Source organism: Misgurnus anguillicaudatus, chromosome 21 (assembly GCF_027580225.2).
Source record: "Misgurnus anguillicaudatus chromosome 21, ASM2758022v2, whole genome shotgun sequence".
In the NCBI taxonomy this organism is placed as follows: Eukaryota; Metazoa; Chordata; class Actinopteri; order Cypriniformes; family Cobitidae; genus Misgurnus; species Misgurnus anguillicaudatus.
The window spans coordinates 26,535,554-26,557,399 of record NC_073357.2 but is presented as its reverse complement, the minus strand read 5'-3'; the positions used below and the strand labels follow the sequence as shown (position 1 = coordinate 26,557,399).

At 36.7% G+C, this 21,846-nt stretch overlaps 4 protein-coding genes across 7 annotated transcripts; 2 read left to right on the top strand and 2 right to left on the bottom strand.

The window, feature by feature from the left end:
• Positions 1 to 955: 955 nt before the first annotated feature.
• Positions 956 to 4,121, top strand: dhrs4 (dehydrogenase/reductase (SDR family) member 4). The gene is made up of 8 exons (XM_073859924.1): positions 956 to 1,074; positions 1,276 to 1,453; positions 1,569 to 1,670; positions 1,802 to 1,872; positions 1,965 to 2,016; positions 3,037 to 3,171; positions 3,435 to 3,490; positions 3,860 to 4,121. The coding sequence occupies exons 1-8, from the start codon at positions 959 to 961 to the stop codon at positions 3,972 to 3,974; spliced, it is 825 nt and encodes a 274-aa protein (XP_073716025.1). The 5' UTR covers positions 956 to 958; the 3' UTR covers positions 3,975 to 4,121.
• A 658-nt stretch (positions 4,122 to 4,779) lies between these two features.
• Positions 4,780 to 11,961, bottom strand: tinf2 (TERF1 (TRF1)-interacting nuclear factor 2). 3 transcript variants are annotated; one of them, XR_008643054.2, is made up of 11 exons: positions 11,640 to 11,961; positions 10,858 to 11,060; positions 10,517 to 10,612; positions 10,269 to 10,364; positions 8,647 to 8,757; positions 7,517 to 7,637; positions 6,600 to 7,401; positions 6,323 to 6,381; positions 6,165 to 6,247; positions 5,926 to 6,064; positions 4,780 to 5,085 (listed from the first exon to the last, which is right to left on the bottom strand). XR_008643054.2 is itself a non-coding variant. In XM_055199426.2 (10 exons), the coding sequence occupies exons 1-10, from the start codon at positions 11,668 to 11,670 to the stop codon at positions 4,969 to 4,971; spliced, it is 1,719 nt and encodes a 572-aa protein (XP_055055401.2). In that variant the 5' UTR covers positions 11,671 to 11,960; the 3' UTR covers positions 4,780 to 4,968. The 3 variants fall into 3 exon arrangements, 1 of the variants encoding a protein (XP_055055401.2); XR_008643059.2 differs by having other exon boundaries at positions 5,926 to 5,984; positions 11,640 to 11,960; XM_055199426.2 differs by lacking the exon at positions 5,926 to 6,064 and having other exon boundaries at positions 11,640 to 11,960.
• A 753-nt stretch (positions 11,962 to 12,714) lies between these two features.
• On the top strand, positions 12,715 to 17,815 carry cideb (cell death inducing DFFA like effector b). Its single transcript, XM_073859923.1, has 5 exons — positions 12,715 to 12,939; positions 13,295 to 13,403; positions 14,501 to 14,650; positions 16,241 to 16,434; positions 16,578 to 17,815. The coding sequence occupies exons 1-5, from the start codon at positions 12,905 to 12,907 to the stop codon at positions 16,726 to 16,728; spliced, it is 639 nt and encodes a 212-aa protein (XP_073716024.1). The 5' UTR covers positions 12,715 to 12,904; the 3' UTR covers positions 16,729 to 17,815.
• A 488-nt stretch (positions 17,816 to 18,303) lies between these two features.
• homezb (homeobox and leucine zipper encoding b) lies at positions 18,304 to 21,596 on the bottom strand. 2 transcript variants are annotated; one of them, XM_055199413.2, is made up of 3 exons: positions 21,298 to 21,596; positions 20,819 to 21,176; positions 18,304 to 20,428 (listed from the first exon to the last, which is right to left on the bottom strand). In XM_055199413.2, exons 2-3 carry the CDS (start codon positions 21,158 to 21,160, stop codon positions 18,599 to 18,601), a joined length of 2,172 nt encoding a protein of 723 aa, XP_055055388.2. In that variant the 5' UTR covers positions 21,161 to 21,176; positions 21,298 to 21,596; the 3' UTR covers positions 18,304 to 18,598. The 2 variants fall into 2 exon arrangements, with proteins under 2 accessions (XP_055055388.2, XP_073716023.1); XM_073859922.1 differs by having other exon boundaries at positions 20,819 to 21,595.
• Positions 21,597 to 21,846: the final 250 nt, after the last annotated feature.

Here is a 21,846-nt window from a genome sequence, read left to right as displayed (position 1 = left end):
AGTATCTCCACACTTCACAGGTAAAGTTTGCTGTCATAAGTCATCTTTTATTATACTTTGTGCAGTATTTAATGTTAACCTTCCATTTGATTTGCGTTTTGTTGTGCAACAGCACACAAAACTGTATTTAACGTTAACCTCTATACAGGTAATACTTAAAACACTTGCTGTCCGTGTACAGAATCGTTGTATTCATGCTAAAGTAAAAAACCGGCCTTTGTATCTCCCTGAACTTGCATAACCTTTAACCCAACGGCCTAACTTAAACGTGAGGACTGTAAACTGTTGTACTAAAGTCACAATAATATCAAAACAAAAGGGTTTCAGTGCATCAAACTTGAACCCCACTTTACATTATTTTCTCACTAAATAAAATTGATCTAAATAATCTACATTGGATTTGTTGTGATGACATAAAAGGATTTTAAAATTTTGTTTTTATACAATTATTATAAATACAACTAAAACGTCACACTGACACAAGAATTTCAGAGTAGGGATGCATAGCGATTATTCTATAGCAGAATAAAAGTTTTTGTTTACATCATATATGTGTAAATTGTGTATAAAAATGTGTATAGATAAATGCACACACATGCATGTGTATATATTTAAGAAATGTTTACATGTGTATATACATTTGTATATTTATGTATAGTTTATATTATATATAAATACTTAATATATAAATATATTTTTTTCTTAAAATTATACATGCATGTGTGCATATTTATATACATAATTATTATACACAGTTCACACACATATATGATGTAAAAAAAAATTTATTCTGCTATTAATCGCGATTAATTATTATGCATCCCTATTTCAGAGGCTTTGCTATGACATTTAAATTTGATGTACATCCTTTGATCATCTATGAGATTGTGAGTTTCTACACCGTGACCTCGAGTCTGATGTAAATATTATCTGAACGTACTGTTTCTATCTGAAGGCAATGTTGAAAGCGGTAACCAGGTCTCTGTGGTTAAAATCTGTCGCTGGTATAAGAATGATGTCCCACCACAGCCCCCTATCAGGAAAGGTTGCTATTGTAACTGCATCAACTGATGGGTATGCCATTGGATTTCCCATTGTTATTATTTACATTAAAATTCAGATCACATAGAGAAAAGTATGGAACCAAAATAAAACTTTCTAAGCCAATACACATTCTCTTAAGTATTAAAGTTACTAAAGCATTATTATAAATCTAAGTTAATGTAAAAATGTATTCACAGTGGCATAACACATTCAAACCCTGATTTTTTTTAGGATTGGGCTTGCGGCTGCAGAGGCCTTGGGTCAGAGAGGAGCACATGTTGTTGTGAGCAGTCGACGACAGACCAACGTTGACAAGGCTGTATCACTTTTGCGCAGTAAAAATATAAAAGTAACAGGGACCACATGTAATGTAGGAAACGCAGAAGACAGAGAGAAGCTCATTAACATGGTGAATTATTATTTATTTGACCAAATATGAATTTGGGAGGCTTTGTGATGAAAAATAAATATTTTTTTGTTGTCTCTAAATGGTTTAACTCTGAATATTTTGGTTTATATTGCAGACAGTTGAGCAGTGTGGTGGTGTGGACATCCTGGTGTCTAATGCAGCAGTGAACCCATTTTTTGGGAACATATTAGACTCAACAGAGGACGTCTGGGACAAAGTATGAAAATAGTTTTAAACGTAGTACAGATTTGTTCTTTGAAGAGATCTTAAAGAACAACATGTTATGATTATAATCCATACGTACATTTGTATAAATAATTTGACTGGCTTAACACTTAATTTTTTCAGATACTTGGAGTGAATGTAAAAAGTTCATTTCTACTGACCAAACTAGTCGTTCCTTACATGGAGAAAAGAGGGTGAGAGATGAGCACAAAGTTGTGATATAAAAAAAGTATTGCCAGTTAAAATGGTATATTTGGGCCTAATGTATGTTTAATTTCAATTGCAGAGGTGGGTCGGTTGTGTTTGTGTCTTCAGTAGCAGGGTACCAGCCAATGCAAGTATGAACCCATAAGTTACTTTATCGTTTGTTTAATCATGCAACATATTTTAGTCTTGCCAAATTACTGCTATTACAACAAAGTTGGGCTATAAGTAGTACGCATTGTGATGTATATACAGTAATAGTTATAATAGTGTAATAAACAGCAATAGAAAATACAAAACAGGATGTGTTTCGAAACATATCAACATGGGGAAGGATTTTAATAAATTTTTAGATCATACTAGGTATGGCTTTCTTATATTAAAAATGCAATATCTTATAGTAAATAAATAATATTCTAGCTCTACTTAGCTTTGATGAATTGTGCCTACGTTTTTGAAACTCTAAAAAGTGCACCCATAAAAGTAATCCATATGACCATATTCAGATGGTTAGTAGATAAATAAATAATAAATGTTAATGTCATCTGAAGTGAAACAATACATTTGTGAGATTTTGAGTGTACATGATTAATACTTGTGCTAGGCAAAGATTAATCGTGATTAATCGCATACAAAATAAAAGTGATTTTTTTTTTTGCATAATATATGTGTGTACTGTGTGTAATTATTATGTATATTTAGCCACACACACATACATTCAGAATTGTTTTTATATATATTTTTAAAATTTATATTTCATATAGAATAAATAAAAATAAATATATATACACATGTAAATGTTTCTTAAATACATGAATGTGTGTATTTGTATATACATAATAATTACACACAGCACACACTCGTATATCATGCAAAAAGTCACTTTTATTTTGTATGCGATTAATCTTTGCCCAGCACTAATTAATAAACTTGTTATTGATGGCTAAATAAGTTCAAAATATGAATTATTTTCTCTCTACAATATATTAACAGCATGGTATTTAAAATAAACCATTTAAAATTAAAGATTTTGGCATAAATGTGTCATGGATACCAAGATATTCTATATACAGTGAGGAAAATAAGTATTTAAACACCCTGCTATTTTGCAAGTTCTCCCACTTAGAAATGTTATTTTGCCGTTTGACTTTTAGGGCCTGGGCCCTTACAGTGTGAGTAAGACAGCTCTGCTTGGGTTAACTCGAGCACTTGCTCCTGATCTCGCCCACAGTAATATCCGGGTCAACTGTGTTGCCCCTGGCATCATCAAGACGCGTTTCAGCTCTGCAGTAAGGATTTCCTACACTCTTGCATTTTGTGTCTTGAAAAGGCAAAGTTCCCATGAAATTACACAATATTACCTTTAACTAAAAGTGCTTGACGTTTTATAGTTTAAAGTACTTGCTATGTGCTTAAGGAAAACTTAAACATCTAGTAAAAAAGTTTTTTTTTTTAATGTAACTGTGACTTCAGTTCTAGTCTTTAATAGAAATTACCAGTGAAACCCTTTCTGCATGTTTGAAGAATGAGTTGTGTCTTTATTCTTCTGTAGCTGTGGGAGAACGAGAATGTGCTAGAAGAAGTCCTAAAGCAGATAAGCATGAAAAGGTCTGTACATTTACTGACTTAAGGACATGAATGAAAAGTACAGTTAAAATCGTATATAAAAAGATAATAGAGGTTTGTACTGCCATATGAGTGTTTTAACTGAACAATCACACTGGCATAATGGAGTGCAGAACATTTTAATATATATATATATATAAATACATACATACATACATACTAGGACTAAGTTATATATATGATTAATAGAGTATGATTGATACTAGACTTTTTTTTAAAACATAGATTTAAAGCCTGTATGTAATTGTTACTAGTTACCAGTCATCACTACATTAATTGGACATGATATCAAATCTCATTATTTGGAATGTAGACAATACCATTCTTATGTTTTGTATCTTAATATTTTAGACTTGGGAAACCAGAGGAGATAGGCGGTGTGATTGCATTCCTGTGCACGGATGAAGCCTCATATATCACAGGAGAGACCTTTACTGTAACCGGAGGCATCAACTGCAGACTTTGAATACCAGCGGATGCTGTTCTCATATACATTAATGTGTACTGATGCAGCATGTGTACATCAGAGGAGCCGTCTGATTGTATGATTCAACACAAAAACATAATTTATGTGGGAACGCATAAATATTTTGTAATTATAATAAAGTGTTTTTTTTTTGTTGCATATTTTGTAAAAATATTTAAGTTGTTATACCTTTTCATTCTCCATACCTATGACTTTCCAATAGCACATGGTTACTAGATCATTTCAATTAATAATAGTAATAGGAACTTTTGTAAAAAAAAAAAAATTCCCTGACACCCTGACGCAGTGGCGGCCGGTGACTTCTTTTTTTCGAGGGCGCACGATGTGAAGTTCGTCAAAACATGTATGTAGCCCATCATGTGTGTTGATTATAATTTCAAAATATGTGTTCGCCGCGTCGAGTGAACCTATGTGCATCATGTGTCTTGTCAAAATAAGTGCCTGCTGCAGATACTTCTAAAGGGTTTATGATAAAAGAGACACTCGCGTTTGTCAGATACTGGGTTTACTGTTAAGGGAGTGTCTTGCGTGTATCTTTTATCATAAATGGTTTTGACGCGTGTGCAGCAGGCACTTATTTTGACAAAGCACGTGATGCACATGGTTCATGACGCAACAAACACATGACACTATGAACACATATTTTGAATTTGCGTCCCTCGGAAGAGCAGTCACGAGCCGCCACTGGATAAATGTAGAAATGTCCATTATTGGTTTAGACCAAGATAACACAATTCTTTTATTATTTGTGAACTTCAAAAGTGGACTTTACGGAGTACAAAAGTAGCAGACAAAATTCTTTATTAAAAAAAAAGAATGCACTTATAATAACTATTCCACATGATACAAATAAAATATAATCACAATATATTTAATATATGACAATTATTAATGCTCATACTATCTAAAAGTGTAGTATAGAGGAAAACGACAAGCTATTTATAATAGTAAAAGTAGTTACCATGTAACTAAATCAACATTTGTTTCCAGGTGACACAATGTCTCTGTGATAAAACCCTGGATTCCAGAACTCCTGTAGAGTCGGCACATACGTGCCATTCTTTGTCTTGCAATAGCGCTGTGTGAACACCTGACAAATAGGAAAAGTCACAAATGAAATTACACAAAAATTATTTGGAAAACTTTTTTGTTACTGGATAGCGCGTTGCTTTGGATTCAACGTGCAAAAACAACAGTGACATCTGGTAAGGGTTTTGCTGCAGTGCATCCCAATTCACCTACTTACACCAAGCCCAAAAAGTATATACTTTTAGTTGGTTCAGCTTTCACATGCTGCTAAGCACTAAAAGAGAGGACGGGTCTAAAGAGAGACACAGACCCTTGAGCTCTGTAAAACTGATCTTGAGTTTTGAATGACTTTCTGTTTGACACATAAAGCAAGTCATAATTGCATTGTTGGAGATAGTAGAGATTTTGTAAATTTCTATTTGTAAAATATTTTGAGTAAATATGAGGACTGTGATCTGCCAGAGAGGAGGGGTGAATGTTGTATATAAACGGTATACAACTTTAATCCAAGCTTTTTATGTGTGTTTGTTAACGTATAGTTTTTTATGTTAATGTTTGAGATTAATAATCTTGTGGTTTTGCAATACATTAGCAATACAGCAATACATTAGCAATACAGACACCATTTAATCTTTGTGTTGTGCAATTGTAGATTGTAATGTGAAATATGTAAAGATAAATAGGCCACGTACACACTGCAAAATTTGGAAGTGATTTAAACATTGGTTTATAATGTTGAATTATTGTTCTGTAGCTGCGTCCCAATTCAGAGGCTGTATCCTCTGAAGATCAACGATTCACAGCAGTACGACTAAATGCTTGTGAGCCGTTCTAAGATTAGTCTGGCCTTCGAACTGGGACGCAGCTTAAGTGGAATGGGCAAATGAGTCCACGCACATACCTGAATGTCTCTGATTTGCTAGTACTGCTCCTGAAGTGAGGACAGACATCTCAGACGAGCTGTCAGTGTCCAAAAGAGAGTTGCATCATTGAATTAACAACTACTTGTTCAGTATGGATCTTGTCGCTGTATAAACACACTGTGTACATAACATTCAAAGACGAGCAGTATGTACGTGGCCACAGGTAATCATAACACCTTATTTTCTGTGTTATACTCCCATGAGTGCCATAACAAACCTTTCTCTTCACTTTCTCTGATCTTTCATCATCAGAATCGACTATGATTTCTCCAGACGAATCAGCTATGGAAGATGGTGTTTCTAAAAAAAAGAAATCAATATAGTTTTTTGGCCAAAAATGACTAATGAGCCATAAATGGGAAAAAAAATGGTTACCTGGACTAGCCATTGGAAAACGCAGAACAGGAGGAATACATGGAGAGCACTCAGATGACCTTAAAAAAAGCCATTCAGACAATTAAATGGGAAGTATTCTCTCAAGCAACACAACATCATAAATCCATAGCATTAGAGTACTAAAAACTTAAATTATTGACGACTTTTAACTTTTGTGTTATCATTAACTATAGTACTATTACATGCCGTATACATTTTTATGTTTATATACCTTATAAAAATTCTGTTTTCTAGTCTACTCATATTTACTACTTACGGTTTATTGATTGCACTCCCCAGGTACTTTTCAGGTGTCGGAGTCCAATCCACAAAGTTCCTCTTCCGTTTCATGGAGTGACTGTTTCCTGCTGTGGATACGTCCCGAGTTTGGCATGGAGATTTTGCTGCATCTTGCTCATCAGGCAGATGGACAGGTAGATTGCTGATCTTCAATCTGGGAATAACAACTCTCACTTGGCGCTTCATACAAGAAACGAGAAGAGCACTTAAGTTTGCCTCTTCCTCCGAGCAAATGCCTTTGGAGTTTTCTTCAGATGAATTTCTCCTAACACCTCCATCTTCTTTTCTATTTGTGATCTTTCCTTTTGTCTTTCTTTTTGGTACGTCATTCCCCTCACTACGTTTTTCGTCTTCACTCCTTTTGTTATTGCTGTCTTCTCCTTCTGTTTCACTGCTTGATGACTGACTGACGACTGTGACTAACATATTACCAACAACATACTCATTTTGTGCATCCTCCTTTTTTTTAGTACATGATCTGAGTTTGGTCCTCATATTTACTGAGGTCTCTGAAGCCTGGTCAATTGGTTTTGCTGAACTGGATGTTACAGTCTTATTGGTTACGGTGTTTATTTGATTGGAAATTGATCCAATCACAGGTGCAATCTGTGATAGATCTCTTGCTGATCTACGAGTGGTTCTGGGCATCGACAGGGCTGGACTAATGACTCTGTTAGACTTGGGAGTGGATTCTGATTGGACCGTCTGCTGCACTCTGCCAGAAAGAGGGAGGGAAAGGGATGATAGGATCGAGTCACCAGTGGAAGACAGAAGAGATGCTGTCACAGGAAAAAAACAACAACACAGGGAGGGGCAGGAAGGAAGGAAGGAAGATGTCAGTATATCTAGGTTCAACGTTGTACTTACTGACATACAACTAGATGATTGTTATACCTGAGCCGAGGTGTCCGAGACATTTCTCGTGTTGCAGCAGAGTCCTGAGGAGCTGGGGCTGTGAGGCAGTGCGAGCACACTCCTCCAGAACAGCAGGGGCACCGCTGAGCCATGACACTGTCTGAAATGCACAGGATTTTGTTTTCTCTCACTTATATTGTACTGTTCTGTCTAAGAGGCTGTTTACACCTGATATTAAGATGCATTTTGGTCGATCGGATCACAGAAGACGGCACTAACTACAGGTGTGAAACATTTTGAGCTTATCCACGGTTAAGTGAGTTCATGGTGAGTTGGTCACAAGACAATAAAAGAAACAAGTTACTTTTTAAAATGCGTTATCATATTATTTTAGTTAAAACTCATAAATAACTACAAATAACTAATGTTAGGGAAATCTGTTAATGTTTTGTTGCACGTTTCTGAAATAATAATAAAAAAACATTAGCCGATATATCGCAATACAACAAACATTTGTATCGGTATCGGCATTTAAAATCCTTTATCGGTCGGGCTCTAGTTCAAACAGCCACATAAGACCGCCTACTGATCTAACGTGATGCACCAAGCACAAAGTTTATCCATCGGTCGTGACTTCTAGTGCGAGCCAACAGTGTAAAGCACTATTTTGAGGCTTTTATTGATAAAACTGAAGTGGCTGCTCTCTGCCTCTTTAATTTTTGTTTCATTTTGCAAGTGTTTGAAAGTTGCACAAGCTTATTTCATCAGTTGCGCTGAAATATCAGAGAAAGCTCTTACATATACATGTACAAAACTCTGTGCAGCATGTTTACTAACAACACAAGCCGCGAGTCTTACTTAATACTAGTTTGTGTCAATTTGATCCCAAAAGCAGAGGGACTCGCCCACAGACCACCAATCAGTAATCAAAACAGAAGTGGTCGAAATTGCACAAAAGAGATGAATTAACATATCAGGGGTAAACGTCTCTCTTGTCAACTGGCAATCCGATTGACCAAAAAAGGCATCTTATTACCAGGTATAAACGGCCTGTAAATATTTATTATAATATTCACATATTTGCAAGTGACAGAAAACATGACAGAAAAATATCAAACAAACATAAAGAGGAAAAAATATGGGCATTGTTTTGATATGTAAATTTTTACCTGAGCAAGGTCTGGAACAGGCAACAGTTGATCCAATCTTATTAGAAACTCCCAAAGTAGTTTCTCTAGACTGGCTACATAGTTTTCTCCATACTGTTGATGAAAATCCTCCTGAAGTCCAAGTAAAAATAAATTGAGTATTAGTGGTCAAATAGCTGATGCTTGAAACTATATGGGTTAGGGGCCAATTACAGTTATTATGTGCTAATACTTCCTTATACTAATTTCCTTATACTTTAATAAAAATAATATTTGTTCTCGGGTTGGGCGGTATGGTGGTATATACGGTTACAGCGAGATAAAATGTTAGCATAAGTGTTACTCATAACAAAAAGTAATATCATAATAAGCACCAGTGAATCCACTGCGTGAATGTGCATGTTAAAGGAATAGTCTACTCATTTTCAATATTAAAATATGTTATTACCTTAACTAAGAACTGTTGATACATCCCTCTATCATCTGTGTGCGTGCACGTAAGCGCTGGAGCGCGCTGCGACGCTTCGATAGCATTTAGCTTAGCCCCATTCATTCAATTGTACCATTTAGAGATAAAGTTATAAGTGACCAAACACATCAACGTTTTTCCTATTTAAGACGAGTAGTTATACGAGCAAGTTTGGTGGTACAAAATAAAACTTAGCGCTTTTCTAAGCGGATTTAAAAGAGGAACTATATTTTATGGCGTAATAGCACTTTTGGGAGTACTTCGACTCGCCTGAAAAGTCCGCTCCCCTTCTCACTCTCATAATGGGAGAGGGAGGGTGTTACTGCGCCGAGTCGAAGTACTCCCAAAAATGTTATTACGCCATAAAATATAGTTACTCTTTTAAATCCGCTTAGAAAAGCGCTACGTTTTATTTTGTACCACCAAACTTGCTCGTATAACTACTCATCTTAAATAGGAAAAACGTTGATGTGTTTGGTCACTTCTAACTTTATCTCTAAATGGTACAATTGAATGAACGGGGCTAAGCAAAATGCTATCGAAGCGCTCCAGCGCCCACGCGCACGCACACAGACGACAGAGGGATGCATCAACAATTCTTAGTTAAGGTAATAACATATTTTAATATTGAAAATGAGTAGACTATTCCTTTAATGCAAAACTATGATGATAATAATAACCATCGTCAACTATCGTCATGAAAGCCTGCTATTGGCGATACCGTACTTTCCGGACTATAAGCAGCATCATTCAAAAATGCGTCATTAAGATGAAATAACATATATAAGTCACAGTGGACTATTTGTCGCGTTTATTTAGAAAATTATTTTACAAAATCCAAGCCGAAGAACAGACATTTCATCTGGAAAGGCAAGTTATTCAACTAAACAATAACAGACAGAACAGAAGGCTGAATAGATGTCTGTATGTTAAAGTAATTTTATCAGTTATTTAAACGATAAACCATAGCATACACTATGCCATTTGAAAAACAACCAACATATGTAATATTCTCAAACTTGATCAAATCCCATACCCTTTAAATTACTGTCAAAACTAAAACATTATTCTGCAGACTATCTCCGACTTGGGGCAACTAATACAGATTTGCAACAACTGTAGCAAGCTTTTGGGTTAAAGTTGAGTTGAGCAATATAATCTACTTTTTTACTACCTTAAAGAATTGTTGTCTGGCAGCTGGGCTCTTTAGGAGAGAGTGTACGAGGGTGTGGAAATTGCGTTTAGCTTCCTCCACCTTCTTATCCTTCCTCTGCGTATAAGAGACATATGTAGGAATATATGAATGAATGCAACTACTGTGAACCTATATGCAATACAACTCAATGTATTTTCTTAAGAAACTGGATGAGACAAGCAAGGAAAACACAAAAATCTTTGCACTAGTGTTTGGCCTGCACTCACCCTGCCGCTGTCGATTGAGAAAGCTTGCAGCCTGTCTAACTCCTGGAGGACATGCTCAGCATCAGGAGGATCAGATTGAAGTTCTTCAAGGATCAACTGTAGAATAAAACGCACATGTTTTAGCATTTAGAGAAATTATAACAGCATTAAAGGTACAAGTTTACGATCAGAGATTACTTCACTGAAGCAAAAAACATACGGGGAAAATGTGGTACTACATACTACAATGGACAAAACAACAGCCTGATGATGAGAATAGTTTGAATGGTATAAAAGTTGGCAAAATCAGGTAACTGTTGAACTTTTCATCTTTTGCTTAACTTAACTTTCAGTAATCTTACCAGTGCCCGCAAACCCAATGAAAGCCTGGCCTGATGTCTATAGTGGAGCAACCCAGGTACAGTTTCACAGATTGACGTTACAGTCTCCTCCAGTTTCCCATAATGCACTGCATCCCTCTTCTGCATAACTTTCCACATGGATGCAGAGAGCAGGCGCAGAGGCGGAGCTATAAGCCGCATAGCTGACAGGGATAGAGACGCATCTGTTGCGAAGAAAACACATTTACATTAGGACACAAGCAAACATTTCAAACAGTCTTAACTATATTAAAAAATGAGTCTCCAACTAACATTACGCACACGCAGATAAACTTATTAGGTATATTCTATAAGCATTTTCTGTTTTAGATTGAATATTACGTACACAAATCTGACTGAAATGTCATTACGACTATAATACTATAGTAAGTTACTATAATTTTGTTCAATAAAACTAAGTTAGTTCGTAAATCAAGCACGTCTATGTACTTGACAGGGAACCCCTTTACGTTAAAACGGTCACAAGAGGACTGTAGATTGTCATATTTTTATGTCGTGTCACATGCCGTCATGTTTAATTTTGAAGTAATAATTTTGTGAAACCTAACATCAAGTCTCATCATATTCCGTAATGTAGATGGCATCACAAAAGAAAACTGTTGTCTACTCGAAGAGACGCAATCATCTTCAAAACATTACTTTTAACGTTACAGCTCTAACGTTTAACTTACGTTAGATGCTTTAATTTAGCTCTCTGTAAGTTAATTCTTCGATTAGAGCTAACTTACTTTGCATAAACTCACCTTCACTTTTAGAGTTCTTTGCGGTTGTCATCGTCTTGACAGTCCAGACAACAAAGCGATCAAGAGTTGTGCAAGCAGCTTAGTATTTAACTAGTTTATATCCTACAATTTATCAAAAAAAAAGACGACTCGTCTAAAACATAATTGTAAAGCGCAACTGTAACAACAATCTCATATGTCGTATATGTATTTTCCTAATTATTTAAAAGCAACAATAGCACAAAGAGACCGTCAATATAAAAATACTGCTATTCGCGGAAAAATCCACTTCTCGCGCCAAAGTGACGAAACTGCTGTTTCCGGTGTGAAGTATACTAAAAGTCCTAGTGGGTAAGTAGACAAGTGTTTTGTTTTTTATTATGTTTGTTAAATTGTTTTCCTATTATTGTACGTTTTAACTAATGCTTTTTGAAAAATTTATTTAATGTTTTGCTCTTTTAGTTTGATATTTTGAATTAAACGAAACGTTGTGCCTTCGTTGTATGTTTAATAATTTAAAAAAACTAGATAAATTAGCGCAATCCGTTATTAGAATAGTAGATTTTCAAGATAATAAAATAGATAAAAACAGTTGTTATATATTTAAAAAGCAAAACTTTATACAATGTTTCGATTAAACTTTTTTTAAATGACATTAGTCTGGTCAATATCTAAATATGCTGTTTGTTTGTTTTTATTATAGAGGTTTAAAGTGTCCTTATCTCATTGGTTGTCATCGTAAAGTGGAATTGTGGTTGTGTTTTTGTAAGGTTTCAAAATAAAGGTCTTCTCCATTATTTCTGAGATTTCATAGGGCTTTCAAATGCAGTTAATATTTAGATTGAGGTGGTGTCAAGAGGCAATTTCAGACCAATCTTCTTTATTCTTAAGGAGAAAAAAGTTTTTTTAAACATATAACTTAGTACTTACATTATTTAAACTAATTGATTACCATCAGTGCCAGGCAATATTGACATTTTCAATCAAAAACAAAAATAAGGGTTAATTCAGTAACATTTTGGGGTCTAAACCCAAACCTTCGCTCCTACACACATACCTACCGTCATAGAAGAGACCTTGCCCAATGACACACACTATCAGACTTATCATCCAGCAAAGTCAAAGTCCACCTGGCCACAACAACAGTACACATTTTACAAAAGATATTCTCCACCTGCTCTGACTAAGTATTACCAGTTTACTTCAAACAGTGATTTTAACGTAGAAGGGAGTGTAGACAACTAAAGCAAAATAAGTAGAGAAGCAAGTGGACTAAGGCACTTACCATGATGGAAACAACATCCTCTCTTTTAAAGTCAGTATATCAACATACTGACATCAATTTGTAAATATTCAGCATTGTTATTTATAATAATCATCTTGTATGTAAACCAAAAACCACTTCAAAAATATTTGTAAACATTTGAGATAAAAAAGAAAACTATGTACATAGTTTTGTTTAAATGTTTTGTCAATGTTCTTAGTGTTTAGACATCGGCCTTTATCCTGTCTTTCACAAGAAATTTGTTTCACCACATTGTCTCACTAAAGAAAAGATCTAAATGTCATACAGTGTGATTACAGCTCAGTCATATTTCGGAGAAGATCTGGAATATTAAATGATGTTCTTTCCTAAAAACCAACCATAATTCGATCTCTCATTTTTTAAAGTCAGTGTCTAGACGGGTTTGGGCTCCTCCTCAGCGTCCATTCAGAGTGTGTTCCTGGAACAGAGAGATTAAAAAAGGAGTCACTGCAGGAACTTTAGAGGAGCTAAAAGAGAAGGTTAGTAGTGGGGTTATCCATTAGCATTGATGGGAAAATGTATGAGTTTTTAAACGCAAAGGCTAATGCCTAAAGCTCAATTCAACTGATCATGTTTTCCTGTTGTGCAATATGTTTTTCCACTCATCCAAGTGGCTTCATCGGTTGAAATGAAGGTTAAGAAAACAGAGACAGCAGTTTTAAAATGGATGACTCTTTCATTTCTCCATTTTAGCAATTATAGGCAAAGGATGGCTACTTTAAAGGTGCAGTGTGTAATTTTTAAAAGGATCTCTTGACAGAAATACTAAATAATATACAAAACTATATTATCAGGGGTGTATAAAGACCTTTTAATAATGAACCATTATGTTTTTATTACCTTAGAATGAGACGTTTTTATCTACATACTGAGGGTCCCCTTACATAGAAGCCGCCATTTTGTGCCGCCATGTTTCTACAGAAGCCCTTAATGGACTAAGTGTTTTTACTAAGTTGTCTCCGATGATGGCATGTTTGTCCCGTGGCGGATACCGTAGCTTCTCTATGTGTTTCAAAAGTGAGGAGTGAGCAGTGGACTGAGCCTTTGGTTGCAATTCGCTACCTCACCACTAGATGCCGCTAAAATTAACACACTGCACCTTTAAGAGATGATAACATAGCTTTCATCACAGCATAATTCCCATAGTTATGTTTTTCTTACTTTAAAAACAATCTGGAAAAATATAAAGAATGTGTCAGTCAGTAACTGTAATAGTGATAGTAGTTAACCTCCTAAGACCTGGATGTCCACATACGTGTATAAATATTTATTGGTTCTTCCTAATCCAATATAGCTGGAAGAAATCTGAAATAAAAGACAAACCAAAGCTAGGGTCTTAGGAAGTTAATTATGCCTCATGTTTTAATTAAGGGGTAATTTCTGTTATAACCAAGTTTTCTAGAAATCCTACAATGACCTTGAAAACTATAGGAACCATCACAGACACATGCAAAACAACAAAAGGATGTACATTTTGTATACTATAATAATTTTCAGGACCTTAAACATTGTAGGATGATTTCATATAAGTAAATATTCTGGCACATGTAAATGTGGTGTTATTTTTATACCTCAGGCAGGACAGGTTCTCTTGATATCTAATGTGCTGACCTTGGTGTGTGAGGAGGATGGGACAGAGGTTGACTCAGATGAATTTCTCACTGTCCTACCAGACAACACCGTTTTTATGGGACTGAAACCTGGAGAGACCTGGAAACCTCATCCTGTATGTTTATTTCATATATTCGACATCTAGAAATATTTACTCACTATTCATTCTATTGACTATATTGGTTAGTGCTGCAATCATGACTTTGTTCTGTAGACCACAAATCCGGAAACTAGTTAGCATTGTTGCACTTCCCGTTCCCTCTTCCGAAAGTCATTAGGTTCTTTGAATCAGTAATTTACTTTAAGGAAAATGCAGCATGTAGTTTAAACAACTTAATTTTGCAAGTCAATTCTACCCACTTTTTAAGTGTTGACTTGTGATAAGTTGACATAACTTAGAAAAACAAGTTGACATTTTTTTTACTTAATTTGTTAAGTTAAAGTAACAAAAATAGGTAAGATAAAAACATTTACAGTCTATTTTTACTTTCTAACAAGTTTCTACATGGGAGATGTTATCGGGGACATTAAAAATAATACACCACATTGGCACAATTCCCAAAGTATTTTGAGATTTAACCACAGGTGAACATGTTTTTAATAAAGTTTAAAAGAATTGTCATGAGCTTGGTGGTGGTATCGTTGAAGTCCAGCGACCATGGTGTAGTTAGAGCTTAAAGGCGGAGTCCCCGATGTTTGAAAAACGCGTTGGAAAAGGAGACGGGCCGACTACCAAAACACACTTATAGCCAATCAAATCAAATCAAATGCCGGGTTGCGTATGTGTTGGGCGGGTCTATCAACAGAAGGTCCAGATTCTATTGGGGTAGGGGCATGTTTGTTTAGGTGATTTCAAATATCAACATTGGCTTTCAAACATCATGGACTCCGCCTTTAAGTTTTGACTATGGAAAAATCCTATTGGCTTTTTGTTGAGGGAACCAGGTGGTGATCATTTCTGGGTTGGCCTACAACATTGTCATACCAGCAGCACACTATTGGATAATGGAAATATCACCAGCATTGAACCTTATCACACATCACACCATCAGGCAAATATAATTGGCTGTTTATGCATATGACATACTAAGTAATGTGCTATACTTATCAATGTTTTAGTCTCATGCTGTGGTTAAGTAATACATCAAGCATCACGTGTTTTTTATATTGATTGTGCAACATAATGGCCTAGTTTCACAGAAAAGGCTTTGTTAAAGCCAGGACAAGGTCTTAGTTAAATAAAGTTTTTTTAAGCATAAAAAATAGCTGTAATTATGCAGCTGGTTGCCAGTAACTTACTGTAGAAGATAAAGACTGAAAATGTTTCATGTTCATTTAACTTTGAACAAACTGTTGCCAGTAAATAACATGCATGTAAAATCTACAGTAAGTTACTGGCAACCAGCTGCCAGTAATACTGTAATTTCTACATACATTTTTTACAGTGTGCCTTAGAAAAAGACCTTACTGGTGTGTATCTTGAGAGAAATTAGTTTCATTGGCATATTTTAAGATCTGTAATGCAAGTTATTTTCAGTTGTTGGGGCTAGCTTTAAGCCTTTTCTGCAAAACCAGGGATGTGTTAAAGCCGGTTAAAATTATAATTTTTTATAAAGAATGATCATACTGTTCATAAAATCATCCGGCTGTGTCCAGTATGTCTATTATATTGTTCAGAACCGTATCTAATCTGTTGCTTCTATAGTTACATCAAAGGAGTGGTTATAAACCAGCTGACGACAAGCCAAGGACAGGAAGAGACATTGCTCAAGTCACCTTTGATCTTTACCGTACAAGCCCCAAAGATTTATTTGGCTCACTGAACGTGAAAGCCACATATCAAGGGGTCTACTCTGTCAGTGCCGATTTTCAATGCCTGGGACCAAAGAAAGTCTTGAGGTAAACAGGAATAAAAGTCATTTCCAGACATTGTGCGGCCATACAGATAATAAATACTCTAAAAGTAAAGTTTAGTGTCTCTGGTCATAAACAGAATTTATTCTCTCACCATGATTTTCTTTTGATCTCCCTTTAACTTTAAGGGAGGCCCTTAAAATGATGTCAGCTCTCCTTCATGCTGCTGGTTACCTGCTGATCTCATCTGCTAATGTGATTCGCCGTGTCATCCAGGGGGCGGATTTTCTTGACGCTCAGCAAGGCAAACCTGTCACTCACACGGCGTACTGGAAATAAACTAAGAGATGTATCTGTAGAGGCACTGTAAATGGAGAGATGTTTATCTTTGTGTATATTTTCTTAGACACTGATTTGTTACCGCTTCATTTGCAGATTGTTTCTTTGCTATGGCGATAACTGTATATTCACCGAAAAATGCTAATGTTTCTATGAAAACAGACCTTTTAGAGTAATTTTAAGTTTTCTTTTATTATTTCAGGATTACTCAATGTTTGCAGAAATAGATTCTATGGTTTTGACCAGTGTTGGGGCTTAATTGGCGTTACGCATTACAAGTAACATACATTACCTAATAATAATATTACTTTTCTGAAATAACGTGTAAAGTAACGCATTACTTTTTAAATCTACACATTAATATTTTAGTTACTTTTTCAAAAAAGTAATGCAAGTTACTTTTTTAGTTTAATTAATTCAATTAAAAAAAATAATGTACTGAATTAAACTAAACGTAGTCACATTATGCACTCTATGCGTACACGCCTGTGTGGGAACAGTTTGAGTCAGAAACTGAGATGGCAAGTGATAAAATAAATTTTTGTGATAAAATATGCAATTTCTGAATGCAGAACTTTTCAGTCATAAAAAACACCTGCAAGGCCTAAAAGAGGTCAAGCCTCAGCCAAGAAAATGTAATGCAAAAGTAACTAAAAAGTAACGTAAGCATTACTTTCCATGAAAAGTAACTAAGTAACGCAATTAGTTACTTTTTTGGGAGTAACTTAATATTGTAATGCATTACCTTTAAAAGTAACTTTCCACAACACTGCTTTTGACCCTTTTTGGTAAAGTCCGCTCTATTATCACATATAGTGAAATGTTTATTATTTTATGTGCTAGACTACTGTATGATAATGTAAATAAACGGATGTGTTCATGACAGTGAATGAGTAAAACAGTAATATATTACATTTAATATAGGATTGTTTTAAAATCTATTTATTAAAACCAAATTTGTACAAAGAGCTTGGGCACAGATAAGGACAGTCTCTATAGTCAATTCACTCAATGCATAAACTATAATAAACTGTCATTTAGTACTACAAGATTTTATTTATCATTTATTTAAACAAAACACATTGGGTCAGTTTCCTGGACAGGGTTTAAGTTTAATCCCAGACTAAAATGCAAATTTGAGTTGTCTTAACTGAAAACAGCGTGCACTCACTCACATATATTTAAACATATTAGTGCCATCGTTTTGTCTCGGTATGCACACCCGTAATGTTTTTTGTAAGGTATGTTTGTATAAACTAAATAGTCCTGAATGAATTTAAACCCTGTCTGGGAAACCACCCCGTTATGTTTGGGAAAAAAATAATCAAGTAAAGAAATTAGTATGTTATATCAGCACGCTGTTTTCATCAAAGAATCCTTAATGTTGTATAGAGAACTTTCGATCGAAAAAACTGTAGTTCTGCTTAAAACCTTAAATACAACTGACCTTTGTAAAAGCAAACATATACATATCCAAGCTTTAAGTGCAACTAAAAAAAATGAAATGCAAACATGCACTCGCTCCGTTGAATCACAATGAATAAACCGATGCAACAAGCTACAAAACAAAATACATTTTACAGTCATTCAGTGCATTGCTGCACGCTATTTTATTTCAATTACTTTTAGGTACATATTCTAATACTAAGTAAGTAGTTTTGATTCAAGTAAGATGCCGAGTTTAGAGATACGTATTGCATAACAATGTTGTGAGAGGTGCCTGGATCATAACATTAATTTTTGGGTGCCGAGACGGTTAAGGGAAAACAAAAAGGTTGAACTTTTTGTGTAACATCTTTGGCAGCGATGTGGAATTCAGCTTCCACCTATCTGCACAGCTACAAATGCCTTCATGAACTGACTTTGCTTATCAAGTCAAAAGTTCACCCTCGGGCACTACTGGGGCATTTCCTCTAAAGAGTTCAGCCCACGTAATGGGAGCACCACTTCCGCTTCCATTCATAAAAGCTGAAGCTCCCGAGCCCTCTAGTAAGATTTTACTCCGCATAGTCTTCCCGTTCTTTTTCTGCTGTTGGGTTATGACCTCAATGATGCGTTGTCTCTCCTGCGATGTCATCCATCGCATCTGATTGTGTTTGATGTGGTAACGCGTGTCTCCGTACCACTGAATAATCTCAGTTTTCGTCAGGCCCGTCTTCTGCTGTAGAATCAAGTAGTCGTCACTTGTCGGCCACTGGCAGAGAAGGAAGCTCTGCCTCAAAACTTCCAACTGTTCCCTGGTTTTCTTTCGAAGTCGCACATTTGGTTCTACTCGGCCTTGATGGAATGATGGAGAGGGCGAAGGAGAAGGGGAAGTGGAGCGTTCTGCCGATTGTTGCCGAGTGGAACTTTTGCCGTCCTCAAACTCACCTTCATCACTTATTTCCTGTACGGTCTCATCTAATTGGTCAACTTTTTCCTCATTATCATCCACACCCACATCGAAATCAAACTGCTCCTCAGTGTTATCTGCCTCGCTGCTACAGAAACTGCCACCAGGTATAGATTCATCCCCTAGCTGTTCAGCTTGCTGCATTGCGAGATTGTGCTTGGCAAGCTTGGCCAGCCAAGCTCGGCCATTCTTGCGAAGCTGGTAGCGGCTGTCGGCAAACCATTTACGAATTTCACGGCAGCTCAGTCCGGTCGCTTTTAGGAGGCGCTGGACTTCGGCATCGGAGGGCCAAGACTTCCGTACAAAACTTCGGCGCAGGGCCATCAGCTGAGCTTTGGTTTTTTTCCCTGGCAAGCTTTGGAACGACTGGGGAAGAAGCTGAGCTGCGGTGTGTTGGTCATTCATTACCATGTATGGTGGCTGTCCATAGGAACTAAAAACCTGTACTCTGGTATTCTGAGGGGTTACATTTGTACTGCCACTGTGCAAGTGGGAATTCATTTGAGGAACTTGGTTTAAAAGATCAACACCATTATTAAACACAACATTTGTATTAGGCAACTGCCGAACACCGTTGTCGGACTGAGAGGTGATATTATTCTGGCTAACATTGAAGCGATGTTGGTCATTGGTAGTGTGTTGAGGAACACCGTGGCTGGGTTTAGGTGTGTGGTCTCTCTGTTGTATGTGGGTCTCTGCCACAGCTGGCTGTTTTGAAACCTGCTGCATTTCATCTGGCCTTCTCCTGACATTTCCTAAGTAATCCTGCCGTTCACCCTCCTCATCGTTGAGATCCTCACAATCCTCTCCTGCTGTTCTTTTCTGAATGTGCCAAAGCTTGCGCCGTATGTCACGAATGTCATCATCACCCCAGCTGATTCCGTAACGCACCCGTTGCATCATGAACCACGCTTTCACTCGGTCTGCTGGTAATGCGCACTTCCGAGCCAGAGCACTCGCCTCCTGCGGCGTGGGGTAGGGAAACTCGTTAAACGCCTCCACAAGATCAGACACAGCATCCAGTTCCTGGATCTGCTCGGAGCGCACCCAAATAAGCTTCAATCCTTCTGATACCAATGGCAGACAGACCAGGTTAGTCTTGTTATGGGTTGGTGTGCCAAGCACAGTTTGACCCCTGTGGCATGCATGCTTAGGCATTAATGCAGGAGATGAGCCTTGCGTGGCTTTGGGATCAGGAGAGATGTCCATCCCGTCTTCCCGTTCCTGGGCCTCTATGGAGGATGAAGTTTCATTTGAGTCTTCAGTGGTATTAAGTGAAGCGGATTCGGATCCCTCAGATGTGGCTGCCTGAAGGTGAGAAAACAGGAGTATGAATACAAAATGCATAAAAGCAAATGCAACATGACCATACCACTAAAGCCAAACACACACAATATGACTGAAATATAACTGACTGAAGACATCACCCTACATTCACTTCTCACAGACTCACAGTCTTGGTGTTGGTTGTACACTACACAATTGACATCACATCCTTCCCCTTGGATTAATGTAGGATAACAAAAATAAATGTAACCATTTTTTTTTTCAAATATAATTATTCTTCAAAACTAAATTGTCTAGGGGACCATCTCAAAAAAACACACCAGTGGTTGTCTAATGTAGAACTAGATGATAATTGACGTCATCCACGCAAGTCCACACATACACACGCAGGCATGCATTCACTCAACTTACTTTATTATTAGCAGGAGTCGACTGTGACCTCGGCACAATCAGGCAGGCTGACTCCTCATCATTATTACCATCATCTTCGTCATCCACACCTCCACGCTCCTCCTCTTGTGTATTGCATCTGTCGCTCCTCAGCGAGCTTGTCTCCGGAAAGCTAGTAACCGGGTGAGCGGCGTGAAGATGCTGACTGAGGCATTTAACGTCTATCGCTTTATAACCACAAATCCGACACTCGTAAGCATCTTTAGTCGTCACTTCGGTGTCCACCTCGATTTCAGTACGAGTCATCGGCTCTGGAGGTGAGGCGGGCGCGCTCTCGAGCTGCGGAGCTGCGCATCGCTCCATCGCTATCTGTGCACGGCTGAGCAGAGACGCAATACATATAACCAAAACGATAAACAGCAACTTTACAGCAACATTTTAAGCTTGTAACGGTGTCAAAGATGCAACTACGTTCACTTGAATAAATAGGTCAATTTTACCAGGCAAAAGTTGGAGAATAAATCCTAAACCATGGTCACGCTGGTCTGAGACAAAGACTGCTTAGCAAAACGAGCTAACCCAAGAGCTTGTCGTGTTGACTTCACACAATCCCGTTAAAAGTAAACCAATCAGCTCGGAAGCAGAACGGTTTATTTTTCTTTCAGAAAGACAATGACTTAAGAATGTTGACATTTAAAAGCTTATTGCCCTGGCAATCGCTATCGCATTTGGGTCGCACTGCTGAAAGCTATCCCACAGGTTTGGTTTGTCGCATCCTTGAAAGTGAAGCTGGAGTTTAGTTTGCTTCAAAATAAAAGTTCCCTAACGCTTGGAAACACGTCAGAAAAAAATAAGGAAATTTGTCTCTTCAATAAATCAGAAAATTCTTTCTTGTTTAGGAGCATGTATCGGTATGATTAAAGGATCTGTAAATCGATCAAATATATTTATATTTCTTTATATATATAAAAAATCACAAAAATACATTTTTTTAAGGAAAGAGCTTTTTCATGCAATACAGATGCTAATAGTGATTAAAACGAGGAATA